The 14,974-nt window shown below is 58.9% G+C and overlaps 1 protein-coding gene across 5 annotated transcripts in view; it reads right to left on the reverse strand.

The window, feature by feature from the left end:
• ARHGEF10L (Rho guanine nucleotide exchange factor 10 like) overlaps window positions 1-14,974 on the reverse strand; it is a 143,424-nt gene that overhangs the window by 82,274 nt on the left and 46,176 nt on the right. For 4 of the 5 annotated variants that reach the window (XM_060621160.3, XM_060621158.3, XM_060621163.3 and 1 more), the window contains exons 5-7: window positions 6,627-6,718; window positions 4,555-4,638; window positions 722-891 (exon numbers count right to left, since the gene is read on the reverse strand). In XM_060621160.3, coding sequence (XP_060477143.3) covers window positions 722-891; window positions 4,555-4,638; window positions 6,627-6,718 — 346 coding nt within the window. Of the gene's footprint in view, window positions 1-721; window positions 892-4,554; window positions 4,639-6,254; window positions 6,340-6,626; window positions 6,719-14,974 lie in introns of all 5 variants that reach the window. The other variant, XM_060621164.3, reaches the window with a different exon arrangement.

The following is a 14,974-nucleotide window of genomic DNA, read 5'->3' on the forward strand; positions in this document are numbered from 1 at the left end:
TTTCGGCTCAGGTCATGATCTCACGGTCGGGGGACTGAGGCCTGCGTGGGACTCCACACTGGTGGCACGGAGCCTGCTTGGGATTTTCTCTCTCTCTCTCTCTCTCTCTCTCTGTCCCTCCCCCACACTCTCTCACGATAAATAAATAAGCTTTTAAAAAAAAGATTTATAGTACATAAATTAAATAAATCAATAAAAGACCTTGGAAAGAGCCCGTGTCTTAGCCACACAGCACCCACCCCCCCGCCCCTCCGACCTTGCTCACTTCCCCAGGGCAGAGGAAGGCACGGGTCTAGGACGGCTCTGAGAATTGCATCCAGTGGGGCAGGGAGACCAAAAGGATCTGATCTAAGTACCAACTCTAATCGGCCGGCGGGGCTGCCTGGAACCTGTGTTGAGGAGGCTTCTGAAGTCTGATGTGAGCCCAAGAACATGGTGGTCCTTGCCAGGGTCTGCCGTAGGAAAGGGGTGTGGAAGCACCCGTGCCAGGTGCTAACCACACCCAAGCTGGGTTCAGGGCTCTCCATAGTCAAACGGCAATGCCGGGGGGTCGCTTCCTATGCTTGGGGTACCCGGGCCACCGCCCCTCTCACTGTACATTCCTGGGGGCGGGGGGGTTCCCTAACAGGATACGAGCCTGAGGCCAACCCTTCCCACCCTCCTCACCCCCTCCCCAGGGGGTCCCGGAGTCCTGGCCGGGTGAGAGGTGCCCACCCCTTACCTTGGGCTGAAAGGACACTCGGTGCTTGGCGGGCTCGGCCTCTGGCTTGGCCTCCTCCCCCGAGTCCTCACTGTAGCTCTCAAACTCACTGGAGCTCCAGCCTAGGTCCTCGGGCTCCCTGGGCGCTCCGTCCCGATGCACATCCTCGTAGAGCAGGCTCCTCTCCGCCCCTGCAGGCCAGGGAACAGGGCTGGTGAGGGGAGGCCCCGGCACCAAGGCCACCAGACCCGATTTCCGACCCAGGCAGGCAGGTGGGGCTCCGCCCCCACTTCCCGGTCCACAGAGCAGGGGTGAGGACCACACAACATCCACCTGGTAAGCGAGGAGGACACGAGAAAGACCGGAGAGGCACAAGAAACGTGTCGGGAACGCAACAGGCTCCTTAACCCCCTCCCCCCACGCCTCAGTATTGCTCTTCTGGGATCTGAGTGCTCATCCTGGGCCTCGGGGCATGTTTCAGTGGGAAAGACAAGACCTAGAACCAAGTCCTGAATCGGGCCTTCAGCTCCAGCCCCAGCATCCTCGGCGGGGGGGGGGGGGGGGGTGCAAAATGGAAATTGTCGGGAAATCTGAGTTTCCTGTGCAGGTCCACAATGGCCCAGTAGGGGGCGCGCCAGGCCCAGCGTCCAGGAGTGTTCCCTTGTCTTCCAAAGCCCCACTGGAGAAGTGGGGGACAAAGAGCTGAGAGTCCACTGGCCAGGAGAAACAGGTCCCCTCAGGGGCCTGGGTACTCCCAGGGTCCCTGTCAAATCCGGAGTGAGATGCTCAGCTTTGAGGCTGAGGTGGGAGAGCTGCTGTCCAGGTAACCCCAGCTCTCCCATCCCGAGACCTTGGCCTTCGCTCCCACCCCTCTGGGCTGCACTTCCTGGCCTGCCACCTGAGGGAGAGCCGAACTGCAGGCCTCACCGAGGCCAGACCCCCAAAAAGCGCACCAATATGAAAATGCCTTTGTCAACGCACAAGAAATACAGCACTGGGAAGGGTTTTTTCAAAAAATCTGCTCAGAACAGGGAACTTTGGTTATCGCAGACCTCTCTGCAAAAATGGCGACAACAATAAGCCAGAAAAGGTCGAGTAAATAAAATATGAACCAAAAGGTCTAGCAAAGAGTGTAGCACATGGCAGGTGCTCAGCAAAGAGCAGCTGATCCTTGCTTGGGGGGGGGGGGGGGGGGGAGGGAGTGTCTTCGTGGGCCCGGGAATCATCCCACTGACCCCAGAGCCCCTACCGGAAAGCTGGGGAGTGTGGGGTCTGGGAGACTGTCACCCAAAGAACAGACACACTGAGGCTTAGCGGGGGGCTCCGGTCTCAGGATGAGGAGGGAGCGTGAGGTTATTTTTAAGCAAAAGATAATAGTAACTAACGTCTCCAGGGACAGGAGCAGCTGGTAACCAGGCTATGACCTTTACAAGACTGGGTCGACTGTCTTATTACCGCAGCGGAGGCCCGATGACCGGGGAGTAAAGGGGCAGAGCCCAGTTCTTGGGGCTCCCTCTGAGGAAGAACCCAGGCAGCATCTCGAAGACCCACCTCCCCACGCTTCCATGAGCCCGGGCCTCCCACCCGCCTACGTCCTCGGTGACAGCCACCTCTCTTGCTGGATTCTCCCGCAGCCCTAAGGTCGGCGGGGTACAAATAATCACCACCTCATTAGAAACACAAGAAAACAGGGGCCTGGAGAAGACAAGTGGCTTGTCCAAGGTCAGACAGTGCAGAGAGAAGGAGCTGCAGACTCAGGCTCCCTCCACTCACCACGCTGCCTTCTATGAGGCCGGCTAACCTGACCACCTCCTGGGCTCATTTAGAAATATTCTCTCCAGTGGAGACAGTGCCACCAGAGTCCTGAGCCTGGGCCAAAGCCTCAGCCTTCAGGGGCCTCACAGGGGTCCTGGCTCCCACCCTCCGCTTCCCGGGGCCTCGGGCTTCACGAACGGCTTCCCTCTGCAAAGCACGGACCACCACCGGCTCAGTGCTCTGTGTCAATTACCTCACGGCAAACTCACAAGCCCAGGATGCAGCTGTGATTGTCCCAAATTTACAGATGCGTCAACTGAGGTCCAGAGATAGGAAGCGGTTCTCTGATGTGACACTCCCCAGAGCTTCAGAATGACAGTCCATGAGGTCAGGATGATATTCTGATGTCATATGAAGAAGCCAAGGCCTGAAGGCACGGAGCTCTGTGCCCTAATTGGCGGCAGAGCTGGGATTTGAACCAAGGGCTGCGTGTGCGGCCTGCTGCTCAGCTGACAGCCTCCTCTCCCGTGCCCACTGAGCCCACATCGGTCCGTGAAGGTCAGTGCTGGGCCCTGGCAGACGTGGTAATGACAGCACCATCGTTTGTGCAGTGCACCTACTGAGGGCCAGCCCTGAGCTGACCCTCCGCTGAGGGCCAGCCACAGCCTCCTGGGACTCACCCTCCCGAAGCCGTGAGGGTGGGGGCCCTCGGATGGGTGTCACGGTCCCCCACTCGAAGGCTCAGGAGCTGATTCCCAGGCTGCCTGCTTGTAACCACCTCGGGGTCAAATGCAGGATGGAGTATCAGCGATCCCTGTTCAGTGAAGATCCCTGTTCAGCCAAGTAATGTGTTGCTTGATTTGATTCACGCGGGAAGACAGCCCAACAGGGCTAAACAATGGACTGCGGCCACTCAGGACCTTCGGCAAGACCCCACTGCCTCCCAGTACAGCGTGCCCTTCCCCCTCCTCTCCCTGGATTCAAAGTCCAAGCACCTCCGGGACTTGCTAAAGGGATGTGCATAGCATCAACCCACCTGCCCCTGCCCCTGGAACAGGAGTCAGGAGCATGACTGTGGGCACCCTGGGGCCTTGTAGTGCTATCCGCGTGTCTCCCCCATTGGACTACGCACAGCCCAAGATGGTGACGGCCACCCCTATCAGACTAGAAGCCCCTCAAACACGGGCTGTGTGATCTGGAGCCGGTGTCTTAACCTCTCAGATGCAACTGTCCCCGGGAGCCACTGGGCCTGCCTTGCTGACCTCAAGGGGTTGACAGACCGGTGGGAGCAAATGTGCGTCATCGATCATAAGAGGCCACCCAAATCCTCCCGGGGCAGGGGACAGAGCAGCGGACTTGGAGGCAGAATAACCAGGTTCAAATCCCAGCTCTGCCTATAGTTTCCTTGTCTGTACATTGAGGCCACGATACCCCAAATCAAAGTTTCTAAGCAGATTCCAGGAAACCAAACACGAAGAGTCGCTACCCCGATGTGTTTGAGCAAAGGCGGCTCTGACCGTGAAGTTACTAACCATCCCTTCTCCCTGGATCTGAGTGATGCTCTCTCCTGCTGGGTGACTGACTCTATGCTGGGGGGCGGTTGGGGGTGGGGGCAGCTGGGGCAGACTTACCCCCACCCCACCCTGCTTCCTCTCTACAGCCACAATCCCCCCCCCCCCCCACCGGCCTCCCTGGGCCCAGAGCAAGCAAGGCACAGGCTTTCTAGAGACCTCTCTGCCTCAGCGGTCAGGTTTAACGAGCTGCCCTTCTCCCCAGCAGCCCTGGGAAGCCCAGGACTACACCACCCCGTTCTCCCGAGGCAGGAATGGAGGCTTGGGGAGGTGAAATGCCAGGTCCGGCCTCGCCGCCAGGGGGTCCCAGCAGCCAGCCGGGGGTCCCGAAGCCCAACCCCGCCCAGCCCCGGCCTGGCCACGCCCCCAGCCGGCCCCATCCTCTCCCAGGACGACCGGAGGTTGGTGAAAGCTGGAGGCAGCGGCCAAGGCCGGGTGGGGTGGGGAGCCAAACAGAAGACAACCCTTCCCAGGCCCTGCCCCCCGGCCCGTCCCCGAAGGCGGCACGGAAGCGCGGAGGAGGCCTACCGGGTTGATGGGCATCCAGGTTCTCGCAGGGCACGTCGTCGTAAATCACATCTTCTTCCAGGGCGGGGAAAGTGAATCGGTCGACTGGGAGCAAAGGGAGAGGACAAGAGCGCTAGGGGCGGAGGCGGCTGCCGGGCTGCCAGCGGGACTGCGCCAGCCGGCGGCTCCCTCCCGCCGCCCCGCAGCCCTTCGGCTGGGCCCGGCCAGCAGCCCTCGGCCCAGCCCCTGGGGAGCCCCTGCCGGCTGCTCTCCTCTCCGAGGACGCGCTTCCGCTGCTTCTCCCGGCCCTCCCCACCAAGGCACCCTCCTGGCGAGCATGGCAGACCCCCACTTGCCTCCCTGCCACCCACAGGCCTGCCCATCTGGCTGACGCCGCAGCTGCTCGCGGCACCTGCAGGGAGCATGAAGCCGACCCTGCGCCTGTGCCCTGGGGCCCCGGGGACATCTTCAGGGGCCCAGAAGCCCTCACGGGACTTACCCGAAAGGAACTACCTCCCACCCAGAGGTGGCCGGGCAAAGCAGCCCTACTGAGGACAGGGAATGGGGGGAGGGGAGTGGATTTGGAGAGTGGGGTTAAGGAGAGGCCCCCCCAAAACTCAGCCAGCAGGATCCTGACTGCTGAAGAATTCAGCAAACGAACACATCCCTCTGCTAGTATTTTGCTGGACTGGAAGGGGTCAGGGCAGGCGCGCACTCTGCCCCTGTTAGCAGCTACCGGGATGGACACATTAAGGAGATCTCCCCTCAGGGCGCCTGGGCGGCTCAGTCGGTTAAGGTTAATAAGCCTCTGACTTCGGCTCAGGTCACGATCTCACTGTTCGTGAGTTCGAGCCCCGCCTGGGGCTCTTTGCTGGCAGCTCAGAGCCCGGAGCCTGCTTCGGATTCTGTGTCTCCCTCTCTCTCTGCCCCTCCCCTGCTCGCACTGTGTCTCTCTCTGTCTCTCAAAAATAAACATTAAAAAAAAAGGAGGTCTTCCCTCAAAACTGTGTGCCCAACCTCTGCCCTCTTTAGGGGTGTGCCCCCCTCCACAGAGCCAGGGTTTGGAAAACCAGTCCCCACCCTGATGGGAGCCTGTCTTTGCCCCATCGCCCTTCGCAGAAGACACAGGACCAGACGGGCTCTGAAATCCCCACGGTCCTAACTGCAGTGCTTCCGGCTGTCCCGGGGCCCCCGGGGCCCCCGGGGCCCCCAGAGCCTGGTCAAGCCTCACCCTCGACCCCCTCCTCCACCCCCATACGGACTCTGTTTCCCACATGGCTCTGAGACCTGCTCACCTCTCTTCAGGTCCCTAGTTCTGGCCATCAGCCTCCCCACTGGGCTGCAGGCACCCCACCCTGTCTTATGGCTTTGCCCCCACCCCACAGCATCTCCGGCTCCCCTCTCGTGGTTCCCTGTTGCCTTCGGAAAAGCAGGGCTGGACGGCCCCAGAAGGAGCTGGGGACATGCAGCCTCACCTCGCCCCAATCACCCCTTGGATGCTACCCTCCGTCACACCAAGGCCGTTGCTTCCCAGGGTGCCAGATGTCCCCCCTCCACCCTGGGGCTGGGGGGGACTGGGGCTCCTGCACAGGTGGACCCTGCCTGGATGCTCTCTCCCTGAGCCCTGCTCCCGCCTCTCTGCCTTCAGGACTCTCAGGTTCTCCTCACTCCCGCCTCCCCCTCCTGGCACCTTGCCCTCTGCAAGGTGACCTCCTGCCTACCTGGTGGCTTCTGCTCCCGAGAGGGACCTCGTCTTGGGCAGCAGGGCACCCCACTGCCAGCCCATCCGCCCTGCTGTAGGAGCTTCTGGGTATTTGGGGGAACAGATAAGCGGTCAAACACACGATCTACTCCTGGACCATGGCTCCCATCGGGCAGGAGACGGGGGCAACTCCCAGGCATGGGCAGCGGCCGGCCCCCCTCAGAGCTGCCACCAAGCCTGCGGCAGCCCACCCAGGGAGGACGTCCCCGTGGCACGGGGGAGCCCACATCAGCCCTCTGGGCCTGAGGAAGGGGCTCTAAGGTTATCACGGTACCACCTTCCTGAGCTAAGATGAGGTTTGGGGGGGGGAGGGGGGCATGGGGGCACTTACTCCGGCGAGAGCTCTTCCGCTTCCAGCTGGAGCGCCGGACCCCGGAGAGAGCAGCACCCACAGCATCCCCGTTGCTCACCACCGGTGGTACCCTGCGGGCCAAGAAACAGAGTCAGGGAGCCAGCGGGGACAGGGATGGTGCCGCTGAACAGGGAGGGACGGGACGGCCGGCTCCTCAAAGCCTCTGGTAGCCCCTCACCAGGACGGCAGGGTGCATGAGGTGCAGGGGCGGGGGGCTGAAGCCCAGGAGCCCCTGGCCCCCAAAGCCGTGAGTCAGGAGAGCGGGGGAGGCCGCTGCTGGGCTGGCCTTGAACAAGCCCCTCCCCCTCTCAGTTTCCCCATCTTTGGAAAGCACCCTAAGACCCCAGTGCTGAGGGTCAGGTGCCTGGATGCAAGGGCACCCGTCTTTCTTCCGGGGCAGACTCAGTGGGCTGGCCATCGCCCATTCTCCTCTGGGCAAGATGGGGGCTGGGGTCGGGGGACCCCTGCCTCTGTGGGAAACGAGGTCTTGGAAAGCTTCACAAAACCAGGCACGGGACGCAGAACTTCATCCCCCACGACGTGAGGATGGGCCGGACCCGGAGGCCAGCTTCCCGGCCGCAGACACTCAGAGGGAAAACTAGCCAGGCAGCGAATGCCAGCTCAACCAAGAGGCTGAGTGAACATCTCCCGCGACATCACGCGTGACGCCGTGTACCCCGACGGGATGCGACGAGAAGCCGTCTGTCCTCTGCAGCACTGTAACCCCACGCCCGTAGCCCCAGTCTGATCGCAGGAAGAGCGCCAGACAAACCCAGGCATTCTACAAACCCCTGGCCATGACTCCCCAACACTCCCAAGATCGTGAAAAGCAAGGGAAGAAAGACTACGAAACTGTCACAGACCGGGCTAAACATACAACGAGTACGTGCACAACATGGGAGCCTGGACGGCATCCCGGAACAGAAAAGGGTGTAAGAAGAAAACCTGGCGAGACTCAGATAAAGCCTGGAGTTCAGTGAATGGTCGTGTGCCCACACTGCCTTCTCACTTGCAAGAAATGTTCCGTGGTCGGGGAGGCTGGGTGGCTCAGCCGGTTAAGTATTTGACTTCGGCTCAGGTCATGATCTCACGGTTCATGAGTTCGAGCCCCGCGTCGGGCTCTGTGCTGACAGCTCAGAGCCTGGAGCCTGCTTCAGATTCTGTGTCTCCCTCTTTTTTCTGACCCTCCCCCACTCACACCCTGTGTGTGTGTCTCTCTCTCAAAAATAAACAAACGTTAAGAAAAGGAAAGGAAAGGAAAGGAAAGGAAAGGAAAGGAAAGGAAAGGAAAAGAAAAGAAAAGAAAAGAAAAGAAAAGAAAAGAAAAGAAAAGAAAAGGAAAAGAAAAGAAAGGAAAAGAAAAGGAAAGAAAACGTTCCATGGTCATGTAAGATATTAACCACAGGGAAAACGGGCTGTTGGGTATACACAACTCTGTATGCTACCCTTGCAACTTTTCTATAAATCTAAAACTATTCCAGGAAGAATGTTGGGGGTTTTTTTTATTTATTTTTTAAGTCCAGCCTCAAAAAACTAAAGGCCACACCTGCCGATCCAGAGGGACCTGAAACGGTCCAAGACAGTAGCCACGGTTGCCAAGAATTGACTGGAATGTCCCCGCACAAGAGCCCTGGGAGGAGGAGGGGAGGCACACATCAGGAGAGTGCAGGAGGAGGGGAGGGAGGAGGCAGCGGAAGGGGTGGGGGGGAGGAGAAGGAAGAGGGGGAGGGAGCACTTCCCAGGAGCAGCCAAGAGGTGAATCCTGCATCCACCTGTGGGCGCTGGGCCCACGGGGGAACCTGGCCACGGTCACACTGCCCGAGTGGCAGAGCCAGACGTGGAGCCAGCTTGCCTGGCCCCAGCATGGGCTCCTACCCCTGCGGCTCAGGTACGAGAGCACCAACGGCTGTGATGCTGTTAATGTTCTGTCTGTGCCGTCCGGCGAGCCACGCTGCCGGGTGCTTGGAATGTGATGAGTGGAACTTCGTTACTGGAGCTAAGGGGACTAAAGGACTTCACTTTTAGTTCTGTTTCACAGCAAGTAATTTAATTTTAAACAGCCACCCGTGGCTGGTGGCCGCGTACAGGACAGTGCAGGTCTAGGTGACGGGCAGCCCTGGAGAAGCAAATCTTGGCTCACGTTTTACGGCCAGAAGTCAGCAGTGTCACCCCGGGGTGAGGAAGATGGCGTATTTCAGTCCAGGGTAGCACTTTCCACGGGCCAGCGAGGGACAGGGCTGGGCTAGACCAGGACGGGGTGCTGGGCTGACGGGAGCCACCTTCCCTTCCCTGACACCTTCCCTTCCCTGCGCCCCCCACCTCCTCAACCCAGAGACATCCTGCAGGTGCTCGGACGGGACCAAACCCGTTCCAGCCCCCGTCCACGCCAGCTTGGCGATTTGGCTCAAAAGTGGCCCAACCACAGACTCTCTCTGCTTCGATATGTTGACCACGGCAGGCGGTGACCATTACAAAGCACCTGTTGCGCGCTTCCCGGTTTGCTTTGTATTTCCCGATTTCACTTCGCAAGAACGCAGGCGAGGCAGGCTCTGTAATCCTCATTCTGCACGTGGAGACGCAGACTCGCAAAGACTCCATTTCACTCGCCCAAAGCCACTCAGTGCATCCGCGGGAGCTGGCATCTACAGCCCAGCCCATCTGCCTACGAAGTTTTATCTTCTTTCAACCAGACCACTTGGAAGTAGATAAGCGGCATTTAGATATTCAACTACATCACATATTTGCTGTGTCATAACGCCACTGAGCCTAGCTTGAGTGTGCAGACTTTTTAAAAGGAAGGAGAGCGGGGCGCCTGGGTGGCTCAGTCGGTTGAGTGTCGGACTTCGGCTAGGTCACGATCTCACGGTCCGCGGGTCCGAGCCCCGCGTCGGGCTCCGTGCCGACAGCTCGGAGCCCGGAGCCTGCCTCGGATTCTGTGTCTCCCTCTCTCTCTCTGCCCCTCCCCTGCTCATGCTCTGTCTCTCTCTGTCTCAAAAATAAATAAAAACATTTGAAAAAAATGTTTAAAGGAAGGAGGGAAAGAGCACTGGGCCTATGCAAGTTCAAGTCTCTGTCCAAGAGAAATCCTAACAGCCAGCCCCAAGGCTGCATTGCGATTCAGCCAGAGAACACCCGAGGAGGCCCTGGGTAAACTCTGAAGGTGACATCAAAAGGCAGTGGGTATTTTTGGGTGAGGGCAGGCAGCTTTAGGAGGGCTCTGGAAATAATACATGACATACTAAAATCCGGGAGTGGCTGAAATATGAGCCTCCGGGCTGAGCATCACCGAAACACAGCGAACTTAAGTTTTCATTTTATTTCATTCTACGTCATTTCATTCTAAATAGCCACACGTGGCTAATGGCCACTGTACAGGACAGTGCAGGTCTAAGCCACCTCCACCACCAGAGAAGCTAGTCTGTGCCCCTGGGCTTGGGAGTAGGGATCTTCCAGCAGAGAGAAATCACCTTCGTGCCCACCCCTGCTGCCTCCCCGGCTCAGGCAAGCAGAGCGACTGGGAGCCCCAAGGGAGGGAAAAGGCCAGTGCCTTTGGGTGTACAGGTCTTCCTAGGCTGGGCTGGAGACAATCACCCACCCCCTGCCCTGCACTTGGCTGGTGCCTATGCCGTACCCCATGCTGTGTTGAACGCTTGAGACCCCTTGAGCACAAGTGTATGTCTCATCACGACTGTTTTATAGATGAGGAAACTGAGGTTCAGAATGAACCTCCCCCCAAGTCACCTGGTCGGCAAGGCTGAGCTGCAATCTGCCTGCGAAGCCTCGCAGGGGAAAGTACCTCCCGGGCAAGGGAAGCGGAGGACGTGGCAGGAAATGAGGCTGAGGGTACCCGCTCTGCAGTCACCCAGAGGACAGCCTCTCCCAGCTTCTGCCTGGCCACAATTCTCCGTGGGAGCAAACCCTCCCTTGGGGGCCTCCCCAACACTTCAAGATAACCAAAGAGCCATAAAAGTCAACGAGAGGCCACTGTCTCACGCTTATCTGAGCTTCCGGCACTTTCGACGCCTCTCAGCTTGCACCTGAGAAACAGGCCGGCCGCTAACAGGAAGGACTCCAGTCTCACGAGGTGACCCCACTGCCACCAGAATGCAGGGGGAAGGAGCCCGGTTCGCAGACAGGAGCGGAGAACAAGGAGTTAGATGGAAATGAGGGGCAGGAGACAGAAGAAAGGACGCCTCTTTGGTCCCCCAACGCCAGTGTCCATTCTCCACCAGCCTTAGGCCACCACGCAGCTCCAAGCACCCTCTGTGCCCATCTCCTCGCTATCCAGGGAAAAGCCAGAGATGAGAGGGAAGTGAGTGCCCGGGACAGGAGGGACCTGCTCTGTCCTGGCCGCCCCATTCCGTCAGCCCCAGCACACAGGGGGCACGATCGATGCGGACGGGTGCCCTCCCCGGCCTGTTTTCGATCAAAGCTCCACTCCAGACGATGGCAGTGGCCTCACCCCTGCAGCTGCTGGTCTAGCCCCAGTTTCCCAGTGAATCTCCAGGCACAGCTGATTCCACAGGGTCCCTTCCCCAGGGGCTACGCGGTGTGGAACACCACTCAAACCCTAAAGGCCCGAGGATTCCCGCAGGCTGGGTTTGCGCCCTGTGCACACACGGGGCATTCCAGGGCCTTTTCCAGGGCAAAGTATGAAAAACGCAAAGGAGGAAAGAATCCCCCCTTGGGGAATAGAAAGGACCGGAATACCGACTGCCTTATCAGGCCTTGACAAGAGGGGTTGCCCAGGAGGTCCTACTCAGGGCATCACCCCTCCAGAGAGTCACCAAAACATTAAGTCCAGATTAACCCTGCTACCAGATTTCTCTTCAGCGCTGGCCACTTTCCAGTTTATATAACACATTAAAGCTGGAAGGGCCTTAAAGGTCATCTGGTCAGATGACTCACAGCAGTGGCCCTCGCAGTTGCCCGGGAAGCCCCCAGCAGGTACCGGCCAGGGCCCGGGCCCAGCAGCCCTGAGCTGGTGGTCCGGAGGAGGCCAGGCATCGGCGTTTCTAAACCGCCCGCTGCTTCCCCTGGGCAGCCGGGGTCGGGAACCGGGCTCACGGGCTTGTCGGCGTGTTCTGGGCGGCCAGGACGGTCGACACGTCCTACAGCTACTGTGGAATGGGCCGAATAACGGTTTCTGCTTCCTGTAGCAAGGATTAACGAGACAACCTATCTGCGAGATGGGGCCATGATACCTCCCCGGCACTTAAGGAGTAAACAAAGCGAGCACTTAAAACACTTAGCAGGGGGGGCTGGCGCTTGATAAATCCTGCCAGTGTGCTACCTCCCTTCCCCGCGTTCCCCTCCGTCCCTCCTCCAGTTACAGGGTCCTGGGCTGTGGGTCCCAGAGCAATGCCTCCAACCTGCAGGCACGTGCCTCTTTGCAGCCACAGCCGGGCCGTCCCTCTCCTACAGAAGGGATCAGGGACCCAGTCTGTCTGTCCTCTGCCACCCCCTGAGAGATGAGAAGACGCCAGGGGGAAGCCTGGGGGGAAAGAGAACCCCTGACTTGACATCCGTAGCACAGCTCTCACTGGGGACAGAATGCCAAGGCCCCCGGGGACACCCTCCACAGCCACGGATGCTGACACGGCCCCCCCTTACGTCCTGTGTCGCACGCACCCCTCTGACATCTGGAGGGCCCTGGGCTCGGGGGCCAGATCACGGCAGGCACTGTACCCCCCAGCAATAACTTATCAAGAGCCATGTGGGGTGCTGAACAAGAACACAGGCTCTCACAGGAAAACGCTCACAATATGCAATTAGGACAAAGAATGAGCCATGAAACAGCATGTGCGATAAAACCACAGTTCTATAAAAAAAAAAATATTATGAATACTTGCATATCTGCATAGCAAAGAAGCTGGACAGAAACACGCGGTGGTGGAATTAAAGCTCGCTTTAGTCTGTCATTTTCTGTACTTTCTAATTTTTCTACGGTAAACATGTATGCCTATTATAAGAAAGCAAAAGCGGAAGGAGGCGCATCTCTGGAAATGCTAAGCAGCCCATTGGCCAGCACGGGTCCCTCATGCCCTGGGGTCAGCCCCAGACAGACCATCGCCCTGTGGGGACAGTGACAAAGAGCCGGCTTGCTGGCCTGGCTGAGCATCCGATCCCTGCATCTCATTTCATCCCCGCCCCCACCACACACACACACACACACACACACACACACACACACACGGCTGCAGCAGCCTGTCTATCTTCCCACTTTACAGACAGGAAGCGGAGGCTTAAGCAGATAAGGCAACCCACGGGTCCCGGGTCACGGAGCTCATGCGTAGGGCGGGCAGGATCCAAACCGGATCCGGGTGGGAGACCTCGGCAGGTTAAACCCCGGTTCTGGAAGCTGACTGGCCTCAGCCCCGGCTCTGCCTCATGTCAGCTCTGGGCTAACATTAGGCTGACGCCATGTCCCCTCGGCATCTGGTTCCACATCCGTAAGATGGGGATTATAACAGTGCCCGCCTCCGAGGGGGTCATGAGGATTAATGAGATAAGGCAGGTAAAACTCTTAAAACAGAGCCTGGCATGTGAAAATAATACAGCCTGGCACAGAATGTCAGCGCCCCCTCCCCCCGAGGGCAGGGACTGTCGGCCTGGGTCACTGCAGCGCCGGGCACATCACAGGCATGCCACAAAGACGTGCAAGCTGGAGGCATGGGGGTGAGGGGCAGGGGGTGCCCAGCCAGCCTGCCAGCCAGCAGAATACTGGCCACCTGCACCCCAGCACTGTCCTGCACAGGCAGGGAGGGCTGCGGGGTGGGGGGGGGAGGGGGGGAAATCCGTTCCCTCGGCTTTTCCAGGCCTCTGGAAGCACAGTCTGTATCCCTTGGCCCGAGGCCCCTCCTCCATGTTCCACGCCAACAGCGTGGCATATTTTCTTTAAAAAAAATTTTTAATGTTTATTTATTTTTGAAAGAGGAAGACAGAGCGTGAGCAGGGGACGGGCAGAGAGAGGGAGACACAGAATCCGAAGCAGGCTCCAGGCTCTGAGCCGTCAGCACAGAGCCCGACGCGGGGCTTGAACTCACGAGCCATGAGATCGTGACCTGAGCCGAAGTTGGACACTTAACCGACTGAGCCACCCGGGCGCCCCCAACATGGCATCTTTCAGTCTCTCTCTGACTGGGGTCCCTCCTGCCTGTCTCATAAGGACCCTTGTGGCTCCACAGGGCCCACCTGAATAATCCAGGAGGATCTGCCCCCTCTCAGGTCCTTAACTTACACCTGCCAAGTCCCTCTGTCATAGACAGTAACATGTTCGCGGGTGCTGGGGATTAGGACGTGGCACTCTTTGTGGGGAGTGGGGGGCATTATTCTGCCCGCCACAGCTAGGAGATGCGTGGAACGGACCACATAAAGTCCGTGCACACGTAAACTATTGGTGTTGCACCTACGCCAGGCACCAGGGATGAGAGAGGAAGAAGGCAGCGTCCTGTGGCTGCAGGGATCCAGGGATGGGCTTCACCAGATTCCTGAAAGGGGTACTCAGTGCAATGAATGGGGGTACGTGGGGACCTTTCTTCAGGAGAGACCGTGTGGCTCTTACGCTGGGTACTTTTGTGCTGGTACTTTTATGCCGGGATCCAAAGGCTATAGGTTTCCGGATGTGGAAACCCCTCGTAACCAGAAGTGGGGAGGAGGAAAAACAAAAACAAAAAAAAATACAGCTTTTCCACTTCGGGACTGGCAAGGAGCCAGAGAGAGGTCTCTAATGGAAAAGGGGCCTGGTCCCCATAACCCTGTCACGAGGACATCTTCCTCTGAGGGGCAGTGACCTCTGCCAGGGCTCAGATTTCACACAGAGCCCTCGGAAGAGGACGCGGGAGGCTGAGAATGCCCCAGATTTGTAGAAACAGTGAGTTTGAGGGCAAGCCCGGGAGCATAAACAACCCCAGACTAGGGCTGCAGCCAGTCTATAAAGCCTTGAGTGATAAGCCGGTGACTGACTTCCGCCAGGGAGAAACTCCTCCCGGGGCTGGGGGCACTCCGGCTTTGTCCAGCCGTCCCTCCCAAGACCCCCGTACTCCCCACATCCATGAGCCTCAGAAGCCACAGGCCGCCGCCAGGCCCTCCAGTGCCCTGGTTCCATCCGTTCTGTTCAAATGCCGCTTCCCTGTGCCCGGCCGGATCCTCCCAGCACCGGAGGTGTCCAGGGAGGACGGGGCTCCCTGGCACCTCCGGGAATCCAGCTGCCCCACTGCTTCCCTGGCGTCCAGGCCCAGGTGAGAGCCTCTGACCAGTCCATCTCGTCTGGATACCCAGGAAGGGGCAGGACAGGTGTATCCAGGGAGCCAGTAAGCATCCCTGCA

This window comes from Panthera onca, chromosome C1, assembly GCF_046562875.1.
Source record: "Panthera onca isolate mPanOnc1 chromosome C1, mPanOnc1 haplotype 2, whole genome shotgun sequence".
NCBI lineage: Eukaryota > Metazoa > Chordata > Mammalia > Carnivora > Felidae > Panthera > Panthera onca.